Source organism: Podarcis raffonei, chromosome 1, assembly GCF_027172205.1.
Source record: "Podarcis raffonei isolate rPodRaf1 chromosome 1, rPodRaf1.pri, whole genome shotgun sequence".
Classification (NCBI taxonomy): domain Eukaryota; kingdom Metazoa; phylum Chordata; class Lepidosauria; order Squamata; family Lacertidae; genus Podarcis; species Podarcis raffonei.
The window spans coordinates 45,061,480-45,074,981 of record NC_070602.1 but is presented as its reverse complement, the minus strand read 5'-3'; the positions used below and the strand labels follow the sequence as shown (position 1 = coordinate 45,074,981).

The 13,502-nt window shown below is 40.6% G+C and overlaps 1 protein-coding gene across 5 annotated transcripts in view; it reads left to right on the top strand.

The window, feature by feature from the left end:
- The window catches only part of TTBK2 (tau tubulin kinase 2), a 40,902-nt gene that overhangs the window by 22,291 nt on the left and 5,109 nt on the right, over positions 1 to 13,502 (top strand). For 4 of the 5 annotated variants that reach the window (XR_008329840.1, XM_053383950.1, XM_053383925.1 and 1 more), the window contains 5 exons: positions 922 to 1,079; positions 2,371 to 2,584; positions 5,068 to 5,279; positions 5,785 to 6,352; positions 7,468 to 7,716. Coding sequence is in view for 4 of the 5 variants with exons in the window: in XM_053383950.1 (XP_053239925.1) it covers positions 922 to 1,079; positions 2,371 to 2,584; positions 5,068 to 5,279; positions 5,785 to 6,352; positions 7,468 to 7,716 (1,401 nt within the window). In the remaining variant the exon portion in view is untranslated. The remainder of the gene's footprint in view (positions 1 to 921; positions 1,080 to 2,370; positions 2,585 to 5,067; positions 5,280 to 5,784; positions 6,353 to 7,467; positions 7,717 to 13,502) is intronic. The other variant, XM_053383939.1, reaches the window with a different exon arrangement.

The window sequence follows — 13,502 nt, the reverse complement described above, 5'->3', positions numbered from 1 at the left end:
CTTGTGTTTTGTCATATCGTACCTAGACAAATCCATACTAACTTTATTACAGAACTTCTAAAGTAAAAAAATGACAAGCAGCTGAAGTGAATGGTTTCCTTTTTACTCATTTTAAGCTGCTTTTGCATTTTTTATTGTGTCTTTATTCTAGTGTCTAAGACACTAGATTGAATACATTGAATATATTGATTTCCAAACACAATTCAGATGGCCCCTGCATGTTTTGTGCAGTGTGTATATGAAACCATTTTCCTGCAGGAATTGTACCCCTGTATCAGTTAGAGAAATTAGCTGATGAGGCAGAATTCTACAATGTTCATATTTGGGTAGTTTTGCAAAGATTTGCAGAAGAAATTGGAAAGTATTTTTTTAAATAGAATATATCAAAGTGTCTAGATCCTTATTTCTTCCATTGTATTCTTTGTGCTTGCTCATACAGTGTTCTTTTTATTGCCCACTTCCTGTTAATCCTCATGCCACAATATACACTGTACTTAACCTGTAATAGAAAACAGGTGTAAGAAAATGTCTTGCGATGACAGCCATGTAAATATAATGGCTTCAACTTATTAATGAAACCTGTCCATCATTTGAATGCTGTGTTGCCTTTTTTAACAGATATCAATATAATGTCTTCCTTTCATAGGATATGAAACATTCCTTTTCTCCAAGGCCTTTGGCAGATTAAACAATCTATGGTCTTTTAAACTGTTGAGTGTCATTGTTTGTTATGTTGTGTAGTTTTGTGTGTTTATAATGTAAACTGCCCTGTGATCCTTGGCTAAAGTTTATAGAAATTCAATAAATAAATAATAGATTTTTTTTTTTTAATGTTGTCATGAATGGTGTGAAAGAACAACTTTCGTGAGTTTTCTAAATGTAACCTGGGAGCATACCAACTCTTCTCTTTTGTTTATATAGCTTCTCATGTCCGTCTTTGACAACAGCATGAAGACTTCTGGGGTGACTGAGAGTGACCTATTTGACTGGGAAAAGAGTGGAGCTGATGGCTCTTTAACAACAACCACCACTTCAACTACTCCTCAACTGCACACTCGTCAGACCCCAGCTGCCATAGGGTATGTTGGAGCATTCCTTTTGATGTCATCCAGTTAATGAAGTGACATGTGATATTCTGGATAGTAGGCATTCTTTCTCTGTCCTAAGACCTTGATCTAAAGGCATCTAGACTTCTGTTCCTTACGTGATAGCATTGTAATGGTGAGGGAACCAGATGTGCATCTTCCGTAACCAGGTGTTGACAGACAAACTCTGGAGAGCTTGCTTGGAAGAACCTTTCATACTTCTCTAAAACGTCAGTGCTTCTGTTTTGAATAGTTTTAGGAATCTCTGATGGGATTATATGTGATTCTCATTCTAAATTGTGTTGCAGCATTAAGAAAAACAGATTGCTCAGTTTCCATTTGGGAGAGTACAAGGAAAGTATACTACTACCCAGATAACTTTGTGAACAGCCTAGAGGTCTTTGTTGAATAGGTGACAAAATTTAAAACTTTGGTTATAGGTGACAAACCCATTAATGTAGATTACATATCTCCTGACATCCCCCCCACTTCATAGCATTGTGGCAAAATAACACAATACAGTCATACCTTGGTTCTAGAACGCTTTGATATGCATATGTTTTGGTTCCCGAATGCCAAAAACCTGGAAGTAAGTGTTCCAGCTTTCGAATGTTCTTTGGAAGCTTCCACGACTTCTGATTGAGTGCAGGAAGCTCTTGCAACCAATCGAAAGCCACGCCTTGGTTTTTGAACGGTTCTAGGAGTTGAACGGACTCCCGGAATGGATTAAGTTTGACAACCAAGGTACCACTGTACCAGCATTCTAATCTTGCTCCTGCATGCTGCACTATGACTAGGGAAGATGCAGAAGCATAGAGCTGCCCTTCAGTCTCAGAATTGATGGCAATGTTCTGAGTTCAGATTCCCTAAGGTTTGAGCTGAAAGGAGGTAGAGTATACAGCCAGTAGAGAGTAAAGCTCTGTTTAGAATCTCAGTGTGTGATACCAGGTCTGACCAGTCCAGGTGCTTCTTACTTGCTGGCAGATACAAAGCCTGAACCCTGAAGAGTTCCGAGGATGGCGCACACACTGTTTTATAATAGCTTATTAGATGAGGCCTGAGACCTTAAGGATCATGGTTTAAACTCTTAGAGTATAGATGGGAACCTGTGGCCCTCCTGATGTTGCTGGATTGCAGCTCTCATCATCACTGACCATCGGCTATGCTGTCTTATAGTCTTAACAACATCCAGAGGAAGAAGGGAGGGTGTAACCTGTGCTGCATCCTTGAGTCAAACTTTCATATTCCAATACTGTTTATTTGTTATTTTTCTTCTTCTTTATAGAATTGCCAATGCTACACCAATACCAGGAGATATGTTGAGAGAGAATACAGATGATGTGTTTCCAGATGAACATCTTAGTGATGGTGAGAATGGTATCCCTATCGGAATCTCTCCAGAAAAGCTACCAGAGTCTCCTGGACATCATCTTCAGGAAAAGGATGTGTGGGAGGAAATGGATGCAAACAGGAATAAGATAAAAGCAGGTGTCCGTAAAGTAAGTACTATAATTGAGCAGACAATAACATTCAATTCTTTTTTGGTTCTATATCTTAAGATTTGCTTTAATGGATCAAATAAAATCACTATCTTATCAGCAAGTCAGATGTCCCGGGAAATGAAGAAGCTGGGTATGTTGGGGACAACTATGTCATTTGTCCCAGCATTTGATATATTTCTTTTAACATTAAGGTTTTATTTTCTGCTATTTGATAAAGAGTTGTTCATTCCTGAAAGCCATACGAGACCGTGAACTATATAAGATAGCAGACATCTCTGTATCCTGTTTCAGTGGTTTTCATAAGTTAATTATGCTTTCATCTGTTTGTCCTGAACCTACTGACAGCTTTCTATTTGATGACTCAAGAGCTCTAGTGTGTTGAGAGAATTGTTTATTTGTTTATAATTTTATAAACCTACATTTGCTCTTCTTTATTGTGGTAGTTCTTTTCCCCCATCACAGAACTCTCCATTTTTAAGCAAGTATTCGTGAGGAAGATACTCTTTCTTCCTGATAATTTGTTGTTATTTTCTATATCTACTCCAGCTCTATGCTAACTTTTGAGCATGGCCATAACTGCATTGTATTCTTTATATTGCTGCACCTTAGGTTACATAGTAGTAATGTGAAAATATATTCTCTTTATAAATTCTTTCCTAATTTTTGTTAAATTGCTAAGGACACCTAGCTGGCATTACTGTGGCCCCAGGCACAGCATTTGGGACATATATCAGAGTATATACTTGAAGTAGGCTATTTTTAACCCCATTGTTCATTACTTTATGTTTTCACCTTTTGACCACTGATCACAGGAATAAGCTGAAGATTCAGCTTTGTCTTCTGTGGCTGCTTGTTTCTGTAGCATATTACAATCTGTCTCCCTGATGCTTGTATTGGTCACATCTAAGGTGGCACAAAGTATTGCTATTTTAGAGAAAACAGCCCTTTCTTAGAGCAGTAATGGGACATGTAGTTCCTTCTGTGTGGTGGTAGGGATGTTGGGTTGAGTTCAGTTGTTCTGTTCCACAGATGGAAGATATTTCAGTTTGGTGAGCACCTCTGCTAATGGAAGGAGCGGTACATCTCCCTGCCTCAGCTGCTTCACAAATAATCTGCTTTGAAGAGTTTGGGGAACCCTTCAGAACAGCATGGAAGGTGGCAGGCGGGAGGTAGAATTAGTGAAAAAACCTCATTGATTCTGTTAGCAGAGGCCTCTGCTAAATGAATTGTATAAGAGCACCTATAGAATCACAGAACTGTAGAGTTGGAAGGTACCCAAGGGTCACCTTGTCCAATTCCCTGCAGTGCATGAATCTCAGCTAGAGCATCCATGACAGATGGCCATCCAACCTCTGCTTAAAAACCTCACATGAAGGAGAGTCCACAACCTCCCGAGGGAGATGGCTCCTCTGTCAGGAGAAAACAGGGTTGCTCCATCTTCCCTGTGACAGCTCTTTAGATATTTGTGTTTACTAGTGGGATCAGCTGTGTGTGAGTGAAATCAGAAAACATTAAAACTTAATTTTTGAAAATTATAAGTGATAAGAGTATATTGTTTGCAACTTAGGGGCCTCTGTTTCAATCCTTGTCTTTCCACATAGGGCTAGGAAAGACTCCTGCTTGAAACCTCAGATTGCTGCTATTGAGCTTAGTCTAATTTGAAATAAGGCAGTTTTCTATGTTCATTAGTATCTAAACCCTGGATGTTAGGTAGTATATAGGGCTGCTTTTAGATATGGATACTGATTTGGAGTTAAAGTCCACAAGCAAATAATTTCAAAAGCACATTTACAGAAGACTACATATTAGCCACAAGCAAAATTGAAAGTTCATGTGGAAATTAGTTACCGTATTTTTCGCCCCATAAGGCGCACCAGCCCATAGGACGCACCTAGTTTTTTGGTGGGGGAAATAAAGAAATTTTTTTCTATTAACTGGCCCCTGAGCTTGTGGGGCTAGCGGCAGGGAGAAGCAGGCTTCTCCCGCCGCCAGCCTTCAAACCAGGTCAGGGGACAGCGGGAAAGGCACGCTGCGCCTCTCCCGCTGTCCCCCGAGTTTGCGGGGCTGGCGGCGGGGAGGAGCGGGCTTCTCCCGCCGCCAGCCTTCTAACCAGGTCGGGGGACAACTGGATGGCGGCGTTCTGGCTCTTCGCTGTCCCCCGAGCTTGTGGGGCTGGCGGTGGGGCTCTCCAGGCTTCAGCGAAAGCCTGCATTTGCCCCATAGGACGCATTCCCCCTTCATTTTTGGAGGGGAAAAAGTGCGTCCTATAGGGCGAAAAATACGGTAGTTCTGGTAGTAAATGAAGTTGAGCAGCGATTTTTCTGCTGCAGTTCTGACTACATTTAGCATTGTAAGCCTATTAAATAAAAGAACTGAAAGTGTTTTGACAGAATGAAAAGCCGGGATGCCAACAACTAAATGTTACATTTCTGTCTTTTACCTGATATTTTATAGTTGTCTTATGGTGTTTTTAATCACAGACTGCGACAGAAGAGGAAAACAGCCATGGACCAATTAATGGCATGCTTAATGCACCAAGCCTTGGTTCTCCAATTAGAGTCCGCTCAGAGACCACACAGCTAGATCGGGATGTTCCTCTGGTGCGGAAGCTACGATCAATTCACAGTTTTGAACTGGAGAAACGTCTGACCTTGGAGTCCAAGCCAGATACAGATAAATTTCTGGAAGTTTGGTGTGTAATGGCTTTTGTTTTGCTAAGCTTTCTTAGCAGTTGCTTTGCTTATAGTGAGTCATCTTTAATTGATTAGTTATTTGGCACAGATTTCACTGTTACTCATGCCATATGATTGACCCTACAAATGCAGGGAAAGTAAAGTCAGGTTTTGGGAAAGGGGAGTCAGTAATTCATAATATAATTTGAGAAATCCAGTTCTAAAAGATTAGTTAGAACAGGGGTAGCCAACATGGTGCCCTCCAGATGTTCTTGCACTATAGCTCTCATAATTCCTAGCCATTTGACATTCTGAGTCTTGATGAGAGTTGTAGTCCAAGAACATCTGGAGGATGCCACAGGAGCTACCCCAGAACATCTACTAGAAATAGAAATGTAATGATATTGATAACAAATAGCCTAATTGTCTACATTAGATATTATCCTGTTATTTTTCACTTAACATGGTTTACACAATCCTAATTTGCTTTATCATGTTTCCTTATTTTCTCTCAACATTCCCAAGCATGGAGAAGAAGAAAAGAGAGTTGAATCCTGGCAAAGAATCTGCTGTTGCAGCTTTTCAAAAACCACCCATGCCTCCAGTTGCTTCCAGTCATGAGCATGTTTGGCACTATGATGAAGAATACCTACCTGAAGCTTCCAAGCCCATTTCTGGCAGCTCTCCAGAACAGGGTGATGGTGTTGTCAGCAATGGATATGTGGCAGTCAATTTGAGTTCCTGCCAGCAGGAGATTGACTCCAAGGAATGGGTCATAGTGGATAAAGACAGAGACTTGCAGGATTTCAGGACTAATGGAGTTTTAGGGCATAAAACAACTGGAAGCCCCTCCGATGAGGAGCCTGAGGTGCTTCAAGTCCTTGAAGAGCCCCCACAAGAAGATAAGCCTAGAGCTCATACCAAGAATACAGCTATGGGACCAGCATTGGATCTAGATATTGAGTGTCATGGTACAGCCGCTTCTGAACAGTTTACAGATCAACTAGAACTCCCAGTTGGAACTGCTGGTCATCTTCTTGCAGTCACACCCACAAGCCTAATGGAGGCCCAAGCAGAAGGGGCTCTTACTCCAGTAAGTGAACTGTTAATAGCTGTAGCTCATCTCTGTTGTATTCAGACACTGTGAGAAATCTTTAACTGAAAGCATGAGATCTGAAGCTTAATCAAAATACTGCATAGAGATAATATCCTGCTTGCAGTCAATTTAAGAAGAATATGATAGTTAATTGCACTTTGCAGAAGCAATTTTTCAGGGTTTAGCATGTATTTCAATAATGTCCACAACTCTCAATTTTGATTTAATTAAGATACATCCTAAGAAAGCACAAGAATGATGGTATGTTTGAGAATTATCGAAAATATAGTGGTACCTCTGGTTACAAACTTAATTCGTTCCGGAGGTCCGTTTTTAACCTGAAACTGTTCTTAACTAGAGGCGTGCTTGTGCTAATGGGGCCTCTTGCTGCTGCTGTGCTGGCACACGATTTCCATTCTCATCCTGGGGCAAAGTTCTCAACTCGAGGTAACTCTTCCAGGTTAGCGGAGTTTGTAACCTGAAGCGTTTGTAACCTGAGGCGTTTGTAACTCGAGGTACCACTGTACTAAGGTTTTGCAATGACATAATATAAATAAAGTAAAGCGAGATGAGCGCTGCAACCCCATAGTCGGTCACGACTGGACCTAATGGTCAGGGGTTCCTTTACCTTTAATATAAATAATGTTGTTCCTTTATCGCAGAAAAAAGTGGCTTGTTCAGTTCCAAAAACCACTTTTGAAATATAAAAAACATGAGGAATGCACCTAGTTTGAATAATTACCTGATATAATTTAACTTTTATGGAATTCTATTTTTATTACCAGAGGCTAGTAACTGTTGATTGTAGATACTGAAGTATTTTGAAAAATATTAACTCACCTACCCAGGTGTAAACTGTTGTTTTCAGTTCTCTGGTTCTTCACAGCCCACTGTCTATTCAGTTCTTCGTCACTTTTGCTTACTTTGAAACTCTTAACCTTTCTCAGCAGTATAACTCTCTCTGTCTGTTCTAATCAGCATCATGTGGCTGCCAGTATTTACTTTTTGTAATATTGGCTACTGGAGGAAACAAAGTTCAAAGCTACAGAGACCGAAGTGATCTTTATATATTTGAAGCATTTTCTTTTTTCCTTGCCATGTTGTTCTCACAGCTCAACTCACTTCACATGCTGCATTTCTCCATCCCAAGAATTTCAAGTCCCATCCTCCGTACCCTGAGCCCTATAACCCACCTCACCACCCACCCGGACCCTGTGAAAGAGGCTGGCTTTCCAAGGAGTCAATCAGGAGACAGCCACTCTTCCTCTTCCTGGTCAGCTGCCCGTAGGCAACTTCCTGTCATTCCCAGTGGAAACAAGTTCCCCCCTGTCATTCGCATCTCAAAAGCACAACTTCAGCAGGTGAATGCATCTTCATCTAAGCAACTACACTGTGTCAGTCATTTGCCATGTTTTATGGGTTCTCAGCTACTTTGCATTGCTCAAAAGTAGACTTATGTACTCTAAATAATTACCTTTTGAAAACATTGGTCTTGAGAAATAAAAATAATAACTTAAGAGATGTAAACTTCAGACAAAAGCACTACTTAAATATGCAGAGGCTAGAGCAGGAAAGCTGATTTACTATGCAGAAAATGAAATTTCTTAATTTTAAGAAATGATGAATGAGAACCTCTGTAGTTTTAACCTTAGGTTAAAGTACTGTCAGTAGATAACAGCCAGGAAGCATAGGTGACTTGAACATTTTTTTAAATGAATATACTAAAGTAAGTGTGTGTGTGTGTGTGTGTGTGTGTGAGAGAGAGAGAGAGAGAGAGAGAGAGAGATGGCATAGGGAAGTTGTAGCCTGTGGTCAAATTAGGCCCAACAAGGATTCTAATTTGGTTCACAAGGCCATTCCTTGCAAACCACACCTACCTATCCCACACCTGACAACATATATGACATTGGGGTAAATTAGGTAAAGATGAGGCCAAAAAGAAATAATTGGATGCTTAAAGTACACTCTTGATTGTCCCTTGGAAAGTGGGGCTCACTAACTCTACTGACAGTGAGCCCTTTTGAAGTTTCCCATATGTCACTGTGGTTTGGGTTCTGCTTGTGTCTGCAAACAAATTATTTTCCTCTGTAGACCAGCTTTGCATAGAGCTTTGCTAGTCTGCAGAGGAAAACTGACCATTTGCAGGCATGGTTCGAATCCAAACCATGTTGCAAACAAGACAATGCAGGACTTGCTGTCAAAGTGCATCGTGGGATGTGTGGGAGGTCAGGATCTAGCCTACCGGCTGGAAAAAAATATTGACTCTTGTGTTTGAGTCTTATTTCCCAATTGATAGAACTAACAAAATTGTTAGGTATTTCCACAACGAATAGGAAGCTAAAGTGTATTGTCCAGGGCACTAAAATGAATGGTAGGAGTATGTAGCATAGCGGAAAGTAATATAGAAAACACTGAGAACCTAATATCCAAGCTATTTTTCTTTCCAGGCAAAAGTACTAGTGTTCAAAATAATACAGTGGTGCCCCGCAAGACAAATGCCTCGCAAGACGGAAAACTCGCTAAACGAAAGAGTTTTCCGTTTTGGAGGTGCTTCGCAAAACGAATCTCCTATGGGCTTGCTTCGCAAGACGAAAATGTCTTGCGAGTTCCTGCGGGGTTTTTTTCCTCCCCCCCCCCTTTCCTAAGCCGCTAAGCCGCTAAAAGCCGCTAATAGCGCTAATAGTGCTAATCCACTAATCCGTCAATGGGCTTGCTTCGCAAGACGAAAAAACCGCTAGACGAAGAGACTCGCAGAACGGATTCTTTTCGTCTTGCGAGGCACCACTGTAATAGCATTTAGAATTGTTAATAGCAGCTGAGGAACTTATACATGAAATGACTATTAAACAGTGTGGTTTTAACCTCTCATTTTAATCCATCCCACCAAAATACTGCCGTGCGTATAGGACATTCCAGCAGAGCTCTTCATTTTGCTTTATATACAAAATAACATTTGTTTCAATTGTCATGTTCTGTCACTGGATTAAATCATCACTGCATTCTGTGCTGCAGCATGTAGATTTACTTGTATATATTGAACTTAGATACTTTTAGTTTGTTACTTGGTTTCTGAATTTTTTTAATGCTGAAACTTCAGTAGGGTTTAATATTATTGCTACTGGGAAGACTATAATCAAAATCATGATCCCATCATTGTCTTAATACACATGTTGCTGCAGTCTTTCTAAAGCTGAGCAAGTCTTAGTCTGGTTAATTCCTGTATAAGAGATAGCCTTGAATTTAATGAAAGAAAGCATGGGTATATATGATCGGCTTTTAGAAAGATAATGTATTTTAGAAGCTCAACTAGAATAGTACTGTGTATCATATTTTGTGTCCTGAGGCTAGAATGCAGTTTTACTTTTCTAATACAGTATCTGTCTAACAAATGGCAAACATTGTATCAGATAAATTTCTGTCAAGATAAAAATAGGAAATAACATTTAGTTTTTCACTAAATGAAAAGCTAAGGAATACACTAGACCAGTTGTTCCCAGGGGGTCGGGGATGAATAATTCCACCTTATTGCCCCCAAACTTCATTGGGGTACCTCCATTGGTTTCCAGTTTCTTCCATGAACAGCAGTCCTTCTGTTCATGTAGAGGCAATAAATTACAGTTTCCAAAAGGCCAAGGCACTGTATACTACCAGTGATGAATATTCCCTTTTGGGCAAGGTGCTCAAAAAGGTGGTGGTGGTCCCGCATCAGACGAGTTTGGAGGAAACTGGTTCCTTGGATCCATTCCTAGCTGGCTTCAGGCCTGGTCATGGTACTGAAGCTGCCTTTGGTAGCCCTGGTGGATGACATGTCGTGGGAGAGAGATGTGGGGGGAGGAGTGTGACCCTGTTCGTTGTCTTTGATCTCTCAGGGGCTTTCAGTACTGTTGACCGTGGTATTCTGGAATGTCTCAGGGAAGTGTTGGGGGCACTCTGTTTCAGAGGTTTTGCTCATACTCCTAGAGTTGTTTCCCAAATGTAGCTATGAGAGGCTACTCTTCAGCACCATGGGAGTTGTTCTGTGGTGTCTCACATGGTTCCATCTTGTCCCCCTTGGTATTAAACATATATATGAAGCCTCTGGGCGCTGTCACCAGGGGATTCAGAGTGAAGTGCTATCAATACGCAAATGACACCCAGCTCTGTCTTTCTGTACCATCTGAATCAGGAGAGGCAGTTGAAGTGTTAAACCAGTGCTGGGAGGTGGTGATGGGCCAAATGTTGACCCAATAAACTGAATCTGAATCTTGAAAAGGCAGAGATGTTATGTATCCTGAGTTACCACATCTGGGTTTGGGGGAGACCACCTGTCCTGGACAGGGTTGCACTTCCCTAGAAGGAGCAGGTCTGCAGGTGCTCCTGGGTTGAGCACTATCACTGGAGGCTCAAATGACTTTGGTGACAAGGAATTTTGCCTTTTTCCAGCTCTGGCTGGTTCACGAGCTACAGCCCATTTTGGACATAAATGACTTGGTCATGTTGTGGTATCTTCCAGATTAGATTATTGCAATGCGCACTGTGTTGGGCTGACCTTAACGATGACTTTGGTACTTCAATTAGTTCAAAATAGGGTAACCAGATTACTGACTAGCTCCTCATAGAGATGCATCTGGCATCTTCATTACACGGCTTTTGGTGAATGCTGAAGACACACCTCTCTACCTAGCTTTTGATATCTGGGGTGTATATTTTAAGGACCCACCTTATTTCAGGGGTTGTAAATTATTTTCAAGTGTTTTCAGTATTGTGTTTAATAATAATAATAATAATAATAATAATAATAATAATAATAATAATAATAATATACAGCATAAAACAAAACTGACAATGAGTAAACTCCACCTGCAGGCTTACAATATAAACAGACATGTGGAAAAATGGAAGGAATTAGGGAAAGAAAGCACTAACGAAGAAGACAAAATATAAATTAAATATAAAAGACTTTAGCTGTGGAGGTGTAACTTTCATAACCTTGAAAACGATTGTACTGTAAGAATACATTTAACTCTACAACTTTCATACTTCAAATAAAAAGGACCAGTGATTAAATCCCAAAGTTTAATCTGTTTTAGTCTTTTAACTTTTGTATGTTTTAAAGTATGGTTGTATTTTTTCCCTCTTGATTTTATTTTTTTATCTTTTTGTAAGCCTTTTTGAGGCTTTTTACAATCAAGCAGTGTATAAATTTTATGAAATAAATAAGTTCAGTACTACAATACTGGGCATTAACTTCACAGGCATTTTATTATTGCGGGGGGGGGGGAGAGAACGGCGCATATGCTGCCCTTCAAACTTCTTTTGTTCAGCCTCAGAACCCAAGAACCATTCAGTAGGTGATAATGGAATTAGCAGGATGGGGGGGGGAAAGCTTTTGTCTCTCTGTTACAGCAAGAAGGACCTTTGTTCTGTTACCTTGCTTAACCTGAGCATAAACAAATGGCTCCTTGAAATTGGTTGCTTAGTGCAAAGTTTTCCAGTTGCTGGAGTAGGGAGGAAGGCCCACTGATTTCTTATACTATAGCAAGGCTAACCAGCAGTTCTGGCTGCTCTAAGCTGTTTTATTACCATAATGCCCTTTAAAAAGAATCTCTAACGATAATGAGAAGGCCTCTTTTAAGTATTGACTAGGTATCATAGTTTTGACCTAATTTTTATTCTTATGAAAAAAAACAATTGTTTCAAATCATTGCTATCTTTCCTACTTTAAATAATATCACTTAGTCTTTGCCCACCAGAGGGAGACAGTGAGCTGTTTTTTCAATGAGCGTTTCTTCAGTCATGTGAGCCACTGCATGATTAAAAGTAGAAATGTCAATTTCTAAAAAATCTCTTTTCATAACAAGCCTATAACTTAAATGGGAGATGGTAAAAAGCCAGAAATTAAATTTTTGATTGTTATCATTTTCATAGTGTCAGCTAATACCCATATGATGATGGCTTCCAAATCTGTTCTCTATCACCTCTTTCTGTTTGGTCCTATATCTCTGTGTTGCTGATTTCTTTTCCTGAATGCCTTGTCATTCTCAAAGACAGAAGACTTAGTATTTCTACCTAACCCCCAGCCCTACCATGTGAGAAGTGTAGCTACATTTTGTTTAGCTTCATTTCCTAACTCATAAGCATGCAACCTTAGTCACCTTCAGCAGTTACAAATGTAAATATTTATTTTTGCTGTGTAGTTTAGGAAATAGCCTGATTTTCCGATTAAGAACCTATGTGCTAGCAAGGAAAGAATTAAAAACCATGAGTACTGTTCAAATAAGACTTATTCAGAGTATACCCAGTGAAATTAATGAACATGTCTTAAGTTAGTAAAGGTAAAGGTACCCCTGCCCGTACGGGCCCGTCTTGACAGACTCTGGGGTTGTGCGCTCATCTCACTCAAGAGGCCAGGAGCCAGCGCTGTCCGCAGACACTTCCGGGTCACATGGCCAGCGTGACGAAGCTGCTCTGGCGAACCGGCACCAGGGCAGCACACAGAAACGCCGTTTACCTTCCCGCTATAAAGCGGTACCTATTTATCTACTTGCACTTAAGGGTGCTTTCGAACTGCTAGGTGGGCAGGAGCTGGGACCGAACGATGGGAGCTCACCCCGCCGCGGGGATTCGAACCGCCGACCATGCGATCGGCAAGTCCTAGGCACTGAGGTTTTACCCACAGCGCCACCCACGTCTTAAGTTAGGTTTATTAATTTCAGTGGGTCTACTCTGAATAAAACTTAGCTGAATATCATTCTAATCCTCCCCACCCACCCCGGTCAACAATGTGGATGATAATCGTAATTACTATAGAGTAATGATGAATAGGTCAGTCATTGAGATACTGAAATTTAGATGATGGTGAGACCTTTAAGTAAATATCAGAGAGGCAAGTGGAAATGCAGGTTTAGCTGAGGCAAATGTTCTGGAGTAGAAAGGTATCATTGAGTGCCATCGTTCTCTACATGGTAATGAGAGATACAGATTTTGATGAAGTTACTCAGGAAAAAAATGTGCAGAGAGAGAATAGCAAGGAACCAAGAATGGAACCCTGAAGAACTCCACAAAACAGTGGGAAGGCGGAAGAGGACCATATTTCTGTGGAAATGCTGAAAGAGTGATCCAGCCAGGATAAGGACAACCATCTATGAACAGAGTCATAGGGGGCCAG